The sequence below is a fragment of the Portunus trituberculatus genome, chromosome 48 (genome assembly GCF_017591435.1).
Source record: "Portunus trituberculatus isolate SZX2019 chromosome 48, ASM1759143v1, whole genome shotgun sequence".
Classification (NCBI taxonomy): domain Eukaryota; kingdom Metazoa; phylum Arthropoda; class Malacostraca; order Decapoda; family Portunidae; genus Portunus; species Portunus trituberculatus.
In genome coordinates, this window is record NC_059302.1 from 12,944,250 (window position 1) to 12,962,666 (window position 18,417).

At 45.8% G+C, this 18,417-nt stretch overlaps 1 protein-coding gene across 1 annotated transcript; it reads left to right on the plus strand.

Moving 5' to 3' along the window:
• Positions 1-1,616: 1,616 nt before the first annotated feature.
• Positions 1,617-16,672, plus strand: LOC123498863 (homeobox protein HMX3-like). Its single transcript, XM_045246343.1, has 3 exons — positions 1,617-2,274; positions 11,049-11,254; positions 15,199-16,672. The coding sequence occupies exons 1-3, from the start codon at positions 1,943-1,945 to the stop codon at positions 15,858-15,860; spliced, it is 1,200 nt and encodes a 399-aa protein (XP_045102278.1). The 5' UTR covers positions 1,617-1,942; the 3' UTR covers positions 15,861-16,672.
• The last annotated feature ends 1,745 nt before the right edge of the window (positions 16,673-18,417 follow it).

The following is an 18,417-nucleotide window of genomic DNA, read 5'->3' on the forward strand; positions in this document are numbered from 1 at the left end:
ACATTTCATCGTCTTGTTTCGACTAATGGAGGTTACTGGGACTTTCACTTTCTATCATGATTTTTAGTGATAGTGAGCGAAGATTCTGCATCATCAGTGAGAAAAAACATCCGTGAGAACCCGACTAATTATCTCCGTGACCTTTAAAAACAGACCTAATGGGAACCTTGTAATCCTACACGTGCCAGTCTTTGTATAAATCCTCCATTGTCCTAAATACACTTATCTGCTCGTTAATTCCTAATCTTCCGCGCTAATAACTAAATGATGGTGTATGTTAATCCTCACCTAACTTCACCTGTCTTCACGTCTTCTAACCTCACTTCTCTTCACTTTATTTCACCTTTCCTCACTTCACCTCACCCCACCTAACCTCTCCTCGCCTCACCTCATCTAACCTAGCCTCATCTTACCTCACCTAATCTCACCTCACCTACCTAACTTCACCTCACCTAACCCTAAACCTTATCTAACCTAACCTCTCCTCACCTCATCTAACCTCACCTTACCTAACCTAACCTAATGTAACCTCACCTCACCTCATTTCCATACATAGTAACATGTTCATCTTCATCTGAAAACACATATACCAACGCTGCGATAATGCCATAAGTAGAGAGAAAGGTCAGATTAAAACAGCTCCAGCACTTTGGCAGACGTGGATTCCAGGACTGTGAAACTCAAGGTAAAACAGCTGGCCTGGAAACACGTAGCGGCCTGCAAAACGACGTCATTACCGCGCCCGCAAATAAGGTTTTTCAGAATGTTTGCAGAGAAATGAGGAGCGAAAATGTTCGGTAATAATAGAAGCCAAACCCGAACTGTTTTAATGTTTTGTCTTTAAAGTTAAGGCGGATCTTGAGAAACTGGACCGTGCAACAATCAGAAAGAGAGAGAGAGAGAGAGAGAGAGAGAGAGAGAGAGAGAGAGAGAGAGAGAGAGAGAGAGAGAGAGAAGGGATGTGATATTAAGGCGTATATTTGATCCTTAAATTAAGACAAGCTTGCGGTCAGTTGGGTGTTGGGGTGATGAAGGGCAAGGGGAGGGTGTCCAGACGCCGCACGAGTCATCAGCAGCGGGGGATTCGGTGGACGGGAGACCCCGGTGGGCGGGCAGGGAGGGAAGGTGGCTAGCAACACCCACGAGGGCCGCCCAGGGGGTAAAAAGTGGAGCGATAACCCAATAAAAGGTGCGTGGCTGGAGGTGTGCTAACCACATCTCCCCGCCAGGCCTCGCCGGCTACTTGGCGGTGAAGGGTATCACTGCCTGAGCCATCTTGACTCCTGGGTGTGTGTGATCCTCCATAAATTATTCAGAGATCGGGGCCCAATCCACCGAGCCGTCAGCCAAGGTGTCGCCTTCCACACTTACGCGCCGACTACACTTGTAACAGCGTGAAATTAACTTTGCCGCTCAGCCAATCAACGATAGTATGATACCGCGACACTCTAGTTCCTGGACCAACCACCGGCCGAGGCTCTCACTCACGCCACGCCCCCTCTTGCCGCGTGGCCAATGGCGGGAGGGATCCAGCCAGCTGATCGAAGCCATTAGTCTTGTGGGCGGGGAAATGGCGGGCCCACTTGAGACACTCAAATGCTAGCTTTTTCTCTGCCTCTATCGTCACTCGGCGTTCGGCACCGAAGCATTAAGCGCACTTTTTCACCTGCTCTTCACCTTTCGGTCGCCGCTATCGGGAAGTGTCGTAATTTGTGCTTCCGCTTCAGTCCTGTCGCACTCTGGAACTCCGAGAGACTGACAGTGATAAGTTAGTTGTTTGGCTACTTTGTTGAACTTTGGAAGTGTTGTTTTTGATCTTGCTGGACCAAGTCCCCGAGCATTAGCTGCGCGGGAGGCGCGTGAAGGCACGAGGGAACACGTGCAGCCTCGCTATGAGGTGACCTGGACGGCAGCAGCCCCGCTACCCACACCGCCCACCGCCATGTCCTACGAGGTGGCCAGCGTCATCACCCGCGGCAGTCCTTCCTTGGCCCACAGCAGGTCGCCCTCACCCCTGGGCAGGCGCTCGCCCTCCTCCGCCGTGGGAAGCCTTGCGGATGGACTCAGGGTGTCCGGCTCCCCCGAAGTGTCCAGCACCAGTCCTGCCCCTGCCCGCGGCTCAGACAGCGGGGCCAGTTCTCCAAAGACATCGTCGCCACCTTCGCACAAGTCCTTCAGCATCTCCAGCATCCTCAGCCGCGACGACCCCAAGAAGGATGCCGCCTGCGAGTCTCCTTTCCCCTTCACGCACCAGCACGACGCCCTCGCCGCCAGGTGAGTTGTGCCCGCTCTGTCCACATTCTCGCGGCCTGGATTGTATACGCCTGTATTCCCTTCACTCTGTCTTCACTCACAAATACTGAGATATGTGTTAAAGTATGTATTGCATTTATGGAATAAGGCAAGTAGAAGTAAGATAACACGCTGAACAGCTCCTCCTCCTTGGCTTCCATTAGAGATAGAGAATCACACATGGCCATTTTATTTTCTAAAGTTAATGTTTGCTTTACTTGCGTATCATAAAACCGCAATAAGATTTGATGAAGTGACCTTTATGCAACAAATATGAAGAGACACGCGTCGAGGCGAGACAAGTCGACGATGGTAGACTCAATCCCTGTCTCGCCGCTGGGATCCTTAAAATATTATTGTTCAAAACCACCTCTCACAGATCACGCCTATTTAAAACTCTGAAAAAAGATATTTAACCGCCGCCACCAAGTTACTCTTTAGCACTGACCAATTTTAATAGGGGAATTTTTTTCAGTGTATTAATATCGCTGGGAGGCGCGAGGAGGCCAGTGATGAGGCGGCCTTGGCGAGCAGAAAGCTAATCACTTGACAGAAAGAGTTGAATTCTCGATTAATATTCTCATTCCCTGTCGCTTTGTGACAACTCTCCTACCAGTATATATATATATATATATATATATATATATATATATATATATATATATATATATATATATATATATATATATATATATATATATATATAATATTAATGTGATCGGCACCTTGGTGTCAGCCAAAGCTATAGTAACTAAAGTGTATACAGATAGGGCAGCCTGCGCACAGCCTGGCGAGGTGTTCCTCTTCCGCTCGAAAAGCGGGTGTCTTAGGCGTGGTAAGCCAATGTCACACAGTCTGGCGGGGGTCTGCAAGGCTTAAGAGATGGAAAGAAGCACCGCGGCGCAGCGCACATTGGGGAATGAATCCTGAGTTACAGGCTTGAATATCACCGCGAAGTGTGACGCGACTGTAACATTTGGTCTGGCGGGACGCCCTTTGATCTGGTGGTGGAGGCGCACCAATCATCGGAAATGGAATTAATCTGGCGTAATGCAGTCCCTGTGATAGGAGCCGCCCGTGGAACACGACAGGTTGGTGTGCCCACGCCACGCCACCCCGAATGTAGCGCTGTTTTAGTCTGAATAATGTGCTTATGAACGATTTACTCTACTCCTCCATCTCCGCAGTGCCGCCCCACACCACTATGAAAAAAAAAAAAAAACGAAATCACAAGTAGCTTAACTGCCATTTGCTTTATGAATGAGAATTCGTTAAAGGATCAAAGGTTGAGGAGACCATTCGCACCTCGGGATCTTTTCAACAGTGAGACGCGGCGCGGGATCCCTTGCTGAGGTGACAAAAACACGGTGCCCAGATGGTGAGTGTCTCAGGCAGCACCGCGGGGCGAGGCGGCGGTTCGGTCCTGGCGCTTGTTAAGAGTTTAATGCATCTATTTAAAACCGTGACCTTATTGGTGTGCCGCTGAGGCTGGGTAGCACCGCGGGGCCGGAACACCACCACCAGTGCCTGGACTACAGCAGAAACCAGCGTTCATTTAGGCCGGCGACCAGTCCTCTGTTACGTACAACCCCACTCAAGCGACCACCTTCTTCGTACGCTGACCTCGGCTCAGCGGCCACTCTCATACAGCGCTGACCTCCTTTGTGCGAACATGTGCTGCACTCAACTTTTCCATCACCGCCGGCGTAGGTGTAGTTGACGGTCGCATAGGTGTTCCGCCTTTATTATGCGTGATCTAGCTGTCTGGGGTGGCGTGGTGGAGCATCGGGTGCCGGGACGCGGGCCCAATGACTTTATTCCCCGTTTCAGAAACACCCCTACCTTACTGCAAACTGAGATGTGCTTGAGCTTGTTAAATGTCGTAATTCACAGATGTTCTTTCACTATCTCTTAGCTTTCATGACGTAATGGGAAAGATTGGCTGGGTGACCACCAGGTGACCGAGGTGAATTACACACACACACACACACACACACACACACACACACACACACACACACACACACTCTCTCTCTCTCTCTCTCTCTCTCTCTCTCTCTCTCTCTCTCTCTCTCTCTCTCTCTCTCTCTAAATCGACCGTAATTTGTATTCCACGCTCAACTGTAAGAGAAAACCAAGTGGACGGACCTTTGAACACACAGCAGCATAACTCAAGTCCTGGCGGTGGCAGGTCTTCCTTGGCGGGGACAGTGAGGAGAGGAACTGAGGGGAGGAACAGTCACCAATGCAGGAAAATATTGAGAAATAATGATAGAAGTTTATTTCTTCTTTTTTTTCACTCCGCTAAGTGCACAATGTTCGTTTCGTTACGTCACGTCGCTATCTCAGTATAGCTTTCCTATTGACTGGAGTTTGTGTGGTGCCGGAAGACTGTAAAAAAGGAAAAGAACAAGTGAACTAAAGAAAAAGCTAGTTGAAAATAGTATTTATCAGAGATTCACCCCCCTACCTCCGTCACCCAGAAGAAAACCATCACTATTGTATGGCTATTTTCTGGTGCTAAGAGGATAAAATCTGGACAGTTAAACGCTTTTAGCGAAGAATGCACTCGTATAAGCGCGCCGTGGAGGTGAGAAGAGCGGCCGCCGCCCCCATCCCTCCATCCGCTAATCTAATATTGTTCTTGGTAAATGGATGCAGGATTATGTTGTGTATACAGCTAGGACGGGAATAACAGGTGCCCTTCATGCTTAAAACATCAACAAATTGGCTCTGACTCGAGTTTATGTAAAAAGGGATCGTGTTTCTGTAACCTTTATTGATCTGGCGGCGCGGAGACAAGCAGGGAGCGAGCGATACAGTCATTTAGTATAGGGTAGGATACAGTACACGTGTGTTTTAAGGTTCTTTTTCTTTTTACCGCTTCCTTTATAGAGTGTTCACGAAATTATGTTGCGCTATATCAGTACTGGCGGCAAGCGAGAGAGAGAGAGAGAGAGAGAGAGAGAGAGAGAGAATAATGGTATTTAGATATCAAACATGAGGGCGAGCAGCAGAGTTGTGTGTAGGGGAAGAAGCAATGTGATGAGGCGGTGCGAGGGAAGTAACGCATTTATTTATTTACTTATTTGTTTATCTTTATTTTTGTGTATTTTTCAATGGTTTTCTACCTTCATAAAATATCACTGAGTTACAAGAACAGCACAAAATCTAGAAGAACCGAATCAAGAATCGTTAGTGTGTGTGTGTGTGTGTGTGTGTGTGTGTGTGTGTGAGAGAGAGAGAGAGAGAGAGAGAGAGAGAGAGAGAGAGAGAGAGAGAGTAATGGTATTTAGATATCAAACATGAGGGCAAGCAGCAGAGTTGTGTGTAGGGGAAGAAGCAATGTGATGAGGCGGTGCGAGGGAAGTGTGGAGGCGAGGATGTGAACTGCCTTCTAACAAGCTACGTATGGCTGGCTTGGCTTACTGAGTACTGCCTACTGTGCTGAAGTGATGTATGGCACCAGACTAACTTTTCTTTTTCTTCCTTTGTTGCAATCACTTTCACAAAAAAAAAGTCAAATTATAGAATATAAGTGTAGTTAAACATATATATGTATATATATATATATATATATATATATATATATATATATATATATATATATATATATATATATATATATATATATATATATATATATATATATATATATATGTGTGTGTGTGTGTGTGTGTGTGTGTGTGTGTGTGTGTGTGTAATTGTTTTTAAGGGATAATTGGTTCATGGAGCCACTCGAGTTACCTTAAGCTTGTTGTGGAAGCACCACACAACTCTGACATGAATAGGTGGCGTGGCTGGTGGGGTGGAAGACGGGAAGGAAGCCAGGCAAGTGTGGGGGGTATGCGGTGTTTCAAGGTTGTATCACCACAACGCCTCGGAGTGACGCCTTCCCCATCCCTCCCAATCCCTCTCCTCCCCTCCCGTCCCCTAAAATCCCTCAGGGTCGTGCGCGGCGCCCGCAGCTTTCCGTTCCTTGATGATTTTAATGGTCATTATGACAATGTAGTTCATTACTAATTAAGCGCTTACGGCCACTGTCTAGCTAAGTATCGTAGATCCTATAATTATAACAGATAAATAATCATTATCCTGAGGCCGCCTGTAGGCCCTAATTGCCCGCTGCGATTTAAAACAGTTCAGTTTTTAAAAACATATTTGTGGTCCACCTGGAAATCTTTGCATAATTGGCAGGATAAATGAGGCCTGCAACTTTATATATAGATATTTTTTTACTGTTAAAGATAAATAAACATTTTTATGCAGAATTACCTGTGCCAGTTTGGTAAAAAGTATTTAATATATCAACTCTGCTCTAAATCATTTAGTAATGACTTGATCCAGTAAATGTATTTTCGACAACAATGAGAATTTATTTTAATTTGTTAGCTCCCGATGCAAGAACTTGACGGCGATCCCTCACCCCAGGCCAGGCCAGGGCAGCCACCGCGCCGCCCCGCACAGGCAGCACCGCGGACTGTAGTTAAGCCAGAGTTCGTCTGCAGCAGCGTTCCGGCCAGAGACGACACTCACTGCCCGAGGCATTGGTTCAAGTCACGGAGACACACGAATAAGCGATCCACTTAATGATAATTCTCTGAGTAAATGTTGCTCTGCCATACTTAGGGATTTTTAGTTTTGTTCTCTCGCGTTAAACACAACTTCAAAATTTTAACTCCTAAGTTCCTCCACAGCTGTCACTGGGGACGTGGGAAAGTGACCGCTGAAACTCCTCGTCTGCCGGCAAAGCTGTTACGAATGGGAAAAAAGTAATAGCAGAAACATAAAAAGAGCAGCGTGAGGGAGTGAGGCATACAGTCGATGGTGGAATCCAGGTACAGACCGCTTAGTGGAAAGAAAGAAACATATAAAAAAAAGAAAGAAAAATAAGCTGGGAAAAGGGTTTTGCAGGACAGATCGGCTCCCCACCGCCATAATGGTGCCGCGCGGGCTGCTCCTCCCTCAAAGTGATGCGATTCTGATGAAAGGCGTACATTCACTGTTGGTATATAGTTGTAGGTATGTTAATTACCTGTGCACTACATTCTTCTATTCTTAACTGCTGGTTTCTGTCACTCACTCGCTGGAGAAGAGTAGTGATGCGGGGCAGGTGGTGGTTTGTGGCGTGTGAAGTGGCTGGACAAGAAGAGTACAGGGCTTGTCATGCATGGAGGGTCAGGCAAGGGTGACAACATCCTCATGAGAATTACGGCTGCCATGCCTCAGATGGTCATGTTGCGAATACTCTACTGAAAACTATTAATTCATCTTCCCAAAACGAAGAGAGGAAAAAAAGATCTGAATAAGATTGGCATCCAATCATTTCGTAATTTACCGCTAAGGATTGTTGGCTCAAATAAATCACATCTACCAATGGACACGCCGCATTGCCTGCAACTAACGTGAGTTCAAAATTATGCAAGATAAGTTGCTTTACCAGTAGCAGAAATACTAAGCGAGCCACACACACACACACACACACACACACACACACACACACACACACACACACACACACACGCAAAAAGAGCAGGTGGTTCACGCAGCGAGCATGTGGTGCATCAGAGTGCGGTAAAAGCGGTGCGCACGATGAGCCGAGGGTCGGGCTAGCTTGGGTAAAGTAACGGCGGTGATTCACTGGCTTTCTCGCAAACGAAATATTGTGTGTCAGCAGCGTCTGGTTCACGGAATTTGATCCTGGTCTGTGGGTGTACCTGTCCGTTTTAACCCATTACCCAGAACAGCTGAACTCTGTCCGGCCTTCCCGTTGGTTAGGGGAAACACACACACACACACACACACACACACACACACACACACACACACACACACACACACACACACACACACACACACACACACACACACACACACACACACACACACACACACACACACACACACACACAAACAAACATACATCTAAACACATACTCTCAGGTAAACAGACGGACTGGTGCAGGGAACATTGAGTCATGGATACACGTGATGGTCCTGTTATTGATACTCCATTTATTTGTTAACGCTGTTCTGCCAATCTGCAACATTTGATTAGTGAGCTTCTTCCGATTCAGCTAAAATGATAAACTTGCATTCACGCTGTAACTCTGTGTGAAATGCCTTAACAAACATTTCACTGCACACTGCAACGCTCTCAATGAAATATCTTTCCTTAGCATGCATAACTTCCACTGCTGGGTACATTTTTTCATAATTACTAGATAGTTCTGCACATTAAAAAAAAATACATGTTATCTTTCTCATACGAGTCCATGCATTCTTTTTAATAATTTGAAAGTTAAAAAAGCACCACCAAAGCTGTAGAATATTAAACTACAAAACTAACACTGATCAATGCAAAGAAAATCAGATAGAGATCGTCCCTCATGATGACAGAGGGAGTGGATGGAACTCTGCTATTAGTACAGCCAATGCCATGGGTGGACGATGACTGCATCCATGGCTGACTGGGGGCCGATGAACTATGAAGCTAGCCAAGCGTGGATAGATGAATAACACTTACCTATAGGAGAGGAGATGATTTTTACACAACTACATCAGCAATTGCATCCACAGTGAATGAAAAGGCTATGAACAATGAAAATATGCGCTGAAATGTGTCACTTCACAAAGAGTGTAGTCAAAATTGTTATCCGAAATTTTAAGGTAATGCTCTTGAAGTATTTCTCTGCACGGTGCCTATACATTAACTACTCCATTATATCGTTACAAGAGGTTAAATCTTCGTGTGTCACATTAATATCCTTCCATCCAGCCATCCATCCCCATCCTCCCGGTAAGGCGGTGGTGTGGGGCGGCGGTGTCCTTTGTGTGGTGTTCAGGAGATCGCGGCTGTTTTGGTTAAGGAAACTCGAGTGTAAGGTGGATGCGGCCATCGTGTGTAGGTTCATGAATTAGTAATAACAACAAAAATGGAAACAATTCTTTACATGTCAGTTAGCGGAAATGAAATATTTTTGGTTATTATTATTATTATTATTATTATTATTATTATTATTATTATTATTATTATCATTATTATTATTATTATCATTATTGTTATTATCATTATTATTATTATTATTATTATTATTATTATTATTATTATTATTATTATTATTATTATTATCATTATTAATATTATTATTATTATTATTATTATTATTATTATTATTATTATTATTATTATTATTATTATTATCATTATTATTATCATTATTATTATTATTATTATTATTATTATTATTATTATTATCATTATCATCATTATTGCTTCTTTTCCTCTTCTTCCTCCTGCTGGTGCTGCTGCTGCTGTTACTACTACTACTACTACTACTACTACTACTACTACTACTACTACTACTCCTGCTGCTATGATCATCACCATCATCATCGTAACGTTTATTTTCATCACAAGGTTACCTGCTTCATAAAAGTCATAAACAAGGATTTCACTTGGATCTCGGTACGCGCACCAGTATGTACTGCCAGTAGTAGTAGTAGTAGTAGTAGCAGCAACAGTAGCAGCAAAAGTAATAGGTGCGGTGATAATGGAATAGATGCAGGCTGTCGTGATATTAAGCCTCTATGTCAAAAATTTCAGAGTTTTGATGCTGCTCTCCGTGTGTCCACTATTCAGCTGTGTGTGTGTGTGTGTGTGTGTGTGTGTGTGTGTGTGTGTGTGTAAGGACCATATTTTGAAGCACTTCTGCACTGCAACTCTAGTATTTTCAAAAGGCTCTAATTGAAGTGACATGGACTTTTAATGGTGCTTTAACAGTTCTAGTGACGGATTTCTTTATTAAACACACACAAACACCAAAAAAACAAAACAAAAAATTGAGAATCTGGCTAATTATCTCTACATGTGGCCTTTGAAAACAGTCGAGCAGAGAGAGAGAGAGAGAGAGAGAGAGAGAGAGAGAGAGAGAGAGAGAGAGAGAGAGAGAGAGGAGTTTTTGAGTATGGGCCTGAGATTCACATAAGACCCGGAGCGGCCTACACACGTGCTTCACTCTTCTTACTCTCCTATACTTGTTGCTGATAACTAATGATTGGAACAGAGATTTCTTATATTTTGTCGAGTATAGATTCTCTACATTACGAAGCCGAATAGTGTGAGCTCTTATCCTCTAATTCGATGTCATTAATGGAAATGCGAAACAGCAACATAAAATTATCTACATAATGGTCGTAGTGATCATTCTGGGTACGGATATTCAGCTGATGGGTTTGCAATTCAGCGGTTCAGTAAGATAAGAAGGTCGGCATTCCTTCCTATGCTACAATGTGTCTGTTTGTCACTTTCCTGATGCAATGTGATATTTGTTCACTGTTACTTCTGCTGATGTGGTTTTTGCTGATGCTTCCTGCTGCTGCTAATGTTGTTGTTGCTGATGGTGCCGGTGCTACTTCCTACTACTACTACTACTACTACTACTACTACTACTGCTGCTGCTGCTGCTGTTGCTGTTGCTGCTCCTGCTACTGCTTGTTGTTATTATTATTATTATTATTATTATTATTATTATTATTATTATTATTATTATTATTATTTACTACTACTACTACTACTTGTACTACTACTACTACTACTACTACTACTACTACTACTACTACTATTATCATTATTATAATCATCATTATCATTACTACTATCTACTATTACTGACATCATTATCATCACTATCACCACCACCAGCACCACCATCACCACGCCACCATAACCAAGCACACACTCCCGCTTCCTACAGATTAGGGCTGATGAGTCACATGTCCGCCCTGGCCGCCCGGCATCCGTTCCTCTCCCTATACCCGGACCTGAGCGGCGTGAACCACACCTCGCCCATGACTCCCCTGGGCGGCATGGGGGTCCCGCTCACAGCCAAAGCCCCTTGGTATCCGCCCTGGGCCATCCCTCCCCTCGCAGCACTCGCCTCCGCCAGAGAGAAAGAAGCCGGTGAGTAAATGTGTATGGAGGTTGAGAGAGAGAGAGAGAGAGAGAGAGAGAGAGAGAGAGAGAGAGAGAGAGAGAGAGTTTTCTTATGAGTGATGTATGCATGTTCTTAGTGTTAGTAATCAGTTAAGTACAAGAAGTAACGGGTTCAAGCTGTATAGATTTTCATTTCACAAAAAGGGTTGGGAAAATATCTGTGTTAAGTAGAGTGAATTGGCGATGACTGCAGTATATTTGATAGTCATGTTGTTAGTGTTATTTCGGTAAGGGGCGGTGAGAGGTTACGTAAATACAAGGATAGAACCATTAGATAAGTAGACAAAGGTATGTATGATTCATACAAAGACTGTAAAGCCTATATGCTTCGTGTTTTTTTGTGGTTCGCTTATGTTCTTAACGTTATTTTTTCCCCCTTTTCTTGTGAGTGTGGGGCGAGCTGGGAGCAGCAGACAGAAAGCACGCACGTATGGGAAAGATAATTTTTGAGAGATAGATAAATATTAACACCGTTCATTTCTCTCCATAAACTTCACCAATCTACCAAATAAAAGAAAAGGAAAGAAAGAAGAAAAACGAAAACCTGCTAAATACGCACAGTACATGATAGCAAAGATACCGAACGTAAATGAAAAAAAAATTATATTCAGCTTCTCTTAGAGTCTTCCCACGCACAAACAAGTACGACACAGTATTCAGCGAGGCCCTGAGCATTGTTATCGTGAGGAAGTCGTTGTATCACTGTTTTTGAGGCGCCGCGCACACAACTCAAGAGGCGCCGCTCGCAACACTTCATAAGAGGTTTTGAAAATTCGCTCTCACACGAAGTTAATTAATTCATCCTTTTCACACCAATTTCCTCACAGCCTCATTGGAACAGTTTTTTTTCCCTTCACTAATACTCCTCCAGTTTTACTCTCCGCACTCTGCTCGCTGCCATTTCCCCTCTTTACTTTTACTTTCCTTTTACCGTCCAGTGCAGCATCCGCCCCTAGCCATACTTCATTCCTCCCGACCCTTCCCCGAGGCTCCAGAGTGTCCTTCCTATACTACCACCACCACCACCACCGGCCCTGCGTCCCCCTGTTTGACTTCAATCAAGGTAAACGCGGGCGGGAGCTCCACAAACGCCCGCCCAAACATCAAGAAATCAGTTTTGTCTGATTTTAATGCACCTTCAAACGGGGCCCTGAGTCGTTTCATTGAGATTGGATAGGCGAAATAAAACTCTCCGACGCTCGCTATTTTCCACCCCCAGACACTTTTCATCCGGGGAGCGGCTGACTTTTGATGTGTCAATTTAGGAATGATTCGGCGAGGTGCAGCAGCGCCAGCAATTTCTGCAAGATTGTTGCCAATTTATTCCCCTGAACTCTGCCGCAGGAGAAAATTAAGAAGAGTAGGAGGGAGAGGAGGTGAAAAATGAGAATGTACGAGGAAATTAATGACGAGGAGGAGGATAACTGTGAGGAGAGAGAGAGATACAGATGGAAAAGTGGGAACAGACGCAAAGTGAATGACGAGAGAGAGAGAGAGAGAGAGAGAGAGAGAGAGAGAGAGAGAGAGAGAGAGAGATCGCGCCAACATTTTATATATCTCAATAATTAGCAAATCCTTCTGTGTCCATGAAAGTTGCGGTGGATCTTGTGAGCAGAGAACCACACGCAGGTTCGATAGGGCGCTCAGAGAGAGAGAGAGAGAGAGAGAGAGAGAGAGAGAGAGAGAGAGAGAGAGAGAGAGATGCGTATCTTAACACTATCTTCATCCTTCCCTTTGTATCCACTTCGTTGCTTTCCATAAAACTAGACGGCATGTGTGTGTGTGTGTGTGTGTGTGTGTGTGTGTGTGTGTGTGTGTGTCGCCACATCATAAACCGGACGTAAAACAAATCCGGGTGTAGTTTCCTCGTCAAGTTATCTCCAGGGTCTTATCTCTTGGTTACGGCGCTCCTGCTTCTCTTGGCGGTGGCGGTGGTGGTGGTGGTGCGGGAGGGACTCTTGTGTGGCGGTGTGGTGGTAGCGGCAGGAATAATATTAGTGGCGATGGTGGCGTTGATTCTTTGGTGTCCTTCATGTGGTGTCTCCGGCTCACAGCAAGCCGGGACTTAAGACAGCTGGCGTTTAAAGGCACTAGAAGGTTGTGTGTGTGTGTGTGTGTGTGTGTGTTTAAACATGTAGTTCTTTTGCGTTGTTACTCTGGCCAGCGCTACGTTTGTTGGGCTTCAGTGCTGGCTAACCAGAGGTAGGGACAAGTATGATAAGATCGACGAGAGAGAGAGAGAGAGAGAGAGAGAGAGAGAGAGAGAGAGAGAGAGAGAGAGAGAGATGGGGGAGGGGTACCCACTTTACGGCATTCTCATTATCCTCGTGCTATTCATCTTTCCTTTAAAAGCTCACATCGCAGTTTACAAAATGAAGATAAATAATACGAAGACGCTCATTAAAGTGAACGATTGAGAGAATGCAAAATCTGCACCGTAATCTGAAATCCCTAAATGCCACTCTCACTTCAAAGCGTTAGTATTGTGGAGGACGCGATCAAAAGACAGTTTCCTCTTTTTGAATTTTAGCGCCTTTTCCTTTGGCGCGCCTCCCACAGCGTGTGATTGGCGAACAATGGGCACTTACGCGGATTAATCCTAGTAATGGCAGCCCTCCACCGCGTTCGTTTCCCCAACCATCGACTTCGCTCCGGTCCTTCCCCAGCGCCGGGTACCGCGGTGTTCCCGGTATCACTCTTCGCCTGGGCAGGCTCGCGTCTTGATGAGCTGAGGCAAATTGAGCCATTAGTTGGTGGAGGGTAGGCTGCGAGGGACAATGCAGCTCTCCGTTCAACAAAGGAAGCCGACGCCAAAACGGGACCGTGTCAGGGATTGTGTTACATTGGAGAGATTTGACGGGCGCTGTTTAAACTCGTACCTCTGTCTCGCTTTGAGGAAAGTTCGAAACCACTCATTCTCGACTTAAGCTTCCACGAGTGGTGGAGTTTTATCCTGGGCCGCGTGCGGCCTTGTTCCAACTTATCTCCGAGGCGCTTCCTGTTGTTGAGCGCCACACTTGTCTCTGGGTTTCCTTACACGGCTTTACTTTTATCAGTATCTCGAAAGGAAATGAGCAGCTGAGGCCAAGCTGTAGACGCACGGACGCAGATTTTAGGTAGTAAGGTGTATTACAAGGGTGATGAGTGAGGGAACACTGGTGCCTGTCTGCTCGAGTTGCTCTCCCTATTCCCCCCTCCCTCTTTCTCCTTTCTCACTCCTCTCTCCTCCTCTCACTCCCGTGCACACTGAGCGCCACTCCAGAGCGGCACCGAGCAAATGAATCATGGTTCTCTTCTACTGCTGCTATTATTGCTGCCTCACTGGCGACGCTCTTATTTTTCTCCCCTTGTCTACTCTTTGTTGTGCTCAAATCCAGCAGCTGCATGCGTTTCATTTAACTTTAGGTTTTATTGTGTAAATGCTCGCGTCTTGTATACATCTCGCGTCTCTTCTGAATAGCCACAAGCGATACTTCCTATCAGAGGTTCATAATTCCTCGAAGCAAGATTTGTTCCGTGTGATTAATATGATCCGAGCAAGGTTTGTGTGTCAGTAGTAAGATATAGTATTAGAAAATATAATAGTAAAAAAAATATCAAAGAAAGGAAATAAGGCGCAAAAGATTACAGCGGAAGGAGGTAAAGTGAGTGGTAGAATAGAGGGAAGAAAGGCGCCAAGAGAGGGAGGGAGGAGGAAGGTTTGAAGAGACAGGATGGTTAGGGAAAGAGTGAATCTGGAAATGAATATCTGTTAATACAGCTTAGGTATTACATGGAGTGGCTGCCTCCCTTCCCGGAGTGTGGTGAGCAACATTAGCACGTCATTTCCAGGCTTGCTAGAGCAGCAGTGTTGTCATCGTGAGTGTGCCTATGTGAGTTTAGAGTGTGTGACGTGGTGTGTTGTCTTACAGAGTCCCCTTCTGGCGGTGGCCTGGGGAGCCCCAACAGCGAGACCCCTGTGGAGGTGGTTCGATCTCGCTCACCCTCACCCGGGCCTCGCTCCCCGTCACCCCCGCCTTCGCCCCCAACCCCTTCACGAGACGATCACCGGGTGGGGGATGGCGAGGGAGGCATCGGGTGCGCGTCGGGATCCGCGACCGCCGGTGGGCCCGACGAAGCTGAGGAAGATAGAAAGCGGCGTAAGAAGAAAACACGAACAGTATTCTCACGGTCTCAAGTGTTCCAGCTGGAAAGCACATTCGACATGAAGCGGTACTTGTCGTCGTCAGAGCGGGCGGGCCTGGCCGCCTCCCTGCACCTCACAGAGACACAGGTCAAAATATGGTTTCAGAATCGTCGCAACAAGTGGAAGCGGCAGCTGGCGGCGGAGTTGGAAGCAGCGAACATGGCTCACGCGGCCCAACGCCTGGTGCGTGTGCCCATCCTGTACCACGACGGTTCCTCCTCCGCCGAGGCTGCCCACACTCCTCCAGCGCCGCCTCCGCCCTCCTCCCTTCCCCCTCAGCCTGCACTCCCTCCATACTCCCTCTATTACCCTCCCGTCACCTCGGGCTACTCCACTACCGTGCAGGCCCCCACCCCAGTCAGACCTACACTCTCCTCTCTCGTGTAGGGGATCCTTCCTCCCCCTACGTCAAAGTGAAATCTACACCCAAACACTCTCAACTCCTCTTCCGCTTCACCTCGATATTAGTGGTGCAAATAAGCGGCATAAAATTGCAGGTGTTGATGCCACTTTATATCACGATGGTCCACTCTAAGCCTGCGGCCCTCAGCCCCTCAACCCATCAGCCCGCTCCGACCAGCGGCCAGTGTGGTGCATGAGGGATCCAGTTTGGTGGTTTAGTGAGGATCAAAGGCACATATTGCGGCGAGCAGGCCGCACTTTGCACAGTGAGGACTATGGCCGTCGGGCCGCGCGGGACCTGTTCCTCGCCGCACACTGCGTCTCTATGTTGATTCTAAATAATACAAACTGAATCGATGTTATTGTCAGTGAGAGAGCTCCGTTAGTTATGTGTTGTGATGTGTTACCTCAGCATAGTGACGAAGAGGCTGTACAAATTATGGATGTAAATTGTACATACTGAATATAAATATATTTATTGATTTTTATTCTTCTTTGTAAGAGAATATTTATTGATTTTGTTCAGTGACGGAAAAATATTTTCCTCATGATTTTACATTTAGGCTAAATTGTTTAGTCAGTGTCAGTGGAGTTAGCGCAAACAGGCGACCATTACTCGTTGGCTGTGCTGCACAGCGGCCGGCCGGAGCTTCAGAGTTGGGCGGGACCTGCAGCCTGCCACTCTGCCACCCGCCACAGGTCTGCGCCCTAGCCGCCCAACCCACCAAGAGCAATGTACATATCATTAGCCTAATGCCAAATTATCAGTGACTGATTATTAAATGTTTTAAATCATATGCCTTGTTTATTTGGCCTTCGTCGTTTACACCAGAACGAGCCGAGCCGCCCTCAGGTCCATGAGCCGTGGTGGTGCATGCTGCGCTGGAGCCATCAGGGAAGTGTGTGTGTGTGTGTGTGTGTGTGTATCGGTGATGAAAAGTGTCTGCAAGCTTCCGTTTCAGATGTTCCTAATGAGAGTCGCCGGCGTGAGGAGAGCAGCGAGGCGCTCGAAAATCTCCCTTTGAGCCAGCCGGTCTGCGCCGCACTTCAGGGACCAGCCCTCGCCTGCACGTGCAGCCTGAAGATGTGAGTGCAATGGAACGATAAATTTGTCTGCAGGAACCACTGATTTACCAGTTCACCCATATCTTCATTTATTCTCTCTCTCTCTCTCTCTCTCTCTCTCTCTCTCTCTCTCTCTCTGTCTGTCTGGCACGATAAAAAGGGAAAATGATAAAAATGATAAATGGTATTATTTCTTTCAGTGTAATCCAGCAAGTCGCACGCCACTACATTTACTCAGCAGTCAACAAATAATATCTACACAGATAAACTTTACCGGCTCGTCTCTGTGCTTTGGAGAGCTAAACATCAATCGCGATAGTTATTTTCATTTCCACGCTTCCCCGAGTGAGACGGCGAAAAGTTGTTTATTCCCGGCAGACTTGTTACCTCATCTCGCAAGCGCTCACTAGTTTCCAGCGTGTTTTTTGTAATATGCGTGTTTCTTGCATTGTGCTAACACTCCATCATTTAGTGAGAACAATAAACACACAATCGCGGGATTTGGAGATACTAAGTTGTTTTCATCGGAAACTTTAAATGACAATATACAATTTAACATTTTCGTTCATGAAATATTTACTCGTGGCGGATCAAGTTAAGCTTATTATGAGAGTCAACTAAAGCTGAATTATTATGAACAAGGTTTGGCTTCAATGCCTTTTGTTTACCACTGGTGTGGCAGCGTATACGTATGTAAGCACTGGCTGCCGTTGCTTGCCTTAGGAGCGGAGGTGTGTTGTGCTTTTAGTCTGTCACAAAGTGCAGATGTACCGCGAATCATTGCTTTTATGTCGTCAGTTGTAACAGATCATCATCGTACCGTACCGCTGTTTTGAATCTGTGTGGGATGTTGTTCCGACGAAGTGAAAATGCCACAGTTTCTACAAAATAAGTGTATGATATTATCTGAACTGAAAACAATTTGCGTGCTGCACTTGAGAGGCTTCGGGTGGTCTGCAGCCCACCTCGCGCCCCCTGCCATGCTGGCTGGCGTGTGTGTTCAGGTTTGTCTGCTGAAGTGATGAAGTGTTGAACGATTTATGGGATTAATTTCTTAGTTGGAAAACTGATGCTGCTTTACAAAGGTATTGGTAGTTTATATCTGTGTACCTGTGCTGTGACTGGCATGGTGTTGTGTGCCTGCCAAATATTTACAATTTCTTGAGTGTTAACTAATCTAAAAGAGTGTGTGTGTGTGTGTGTGTGTGTGTGTGTGTGTGTGTGTGTGCTGAATTATCATAAGTGACCTTAATGGTTATCAAGGTACAGTTCTAGGATGTCCACTTAAACTTCTGTGAGATTAGATGTTACATATACGTATATGTATGTATCACACACACACACACACACACACACACACACACACACACACACACACACGGACGAATAACATTTGTCATCTGTATTTTTTTCGTCTCTACCAAACGAGCCTCTATTAAGTGAAGAAAGACTCGCGTCACGTTACCGCCGTTGCCAC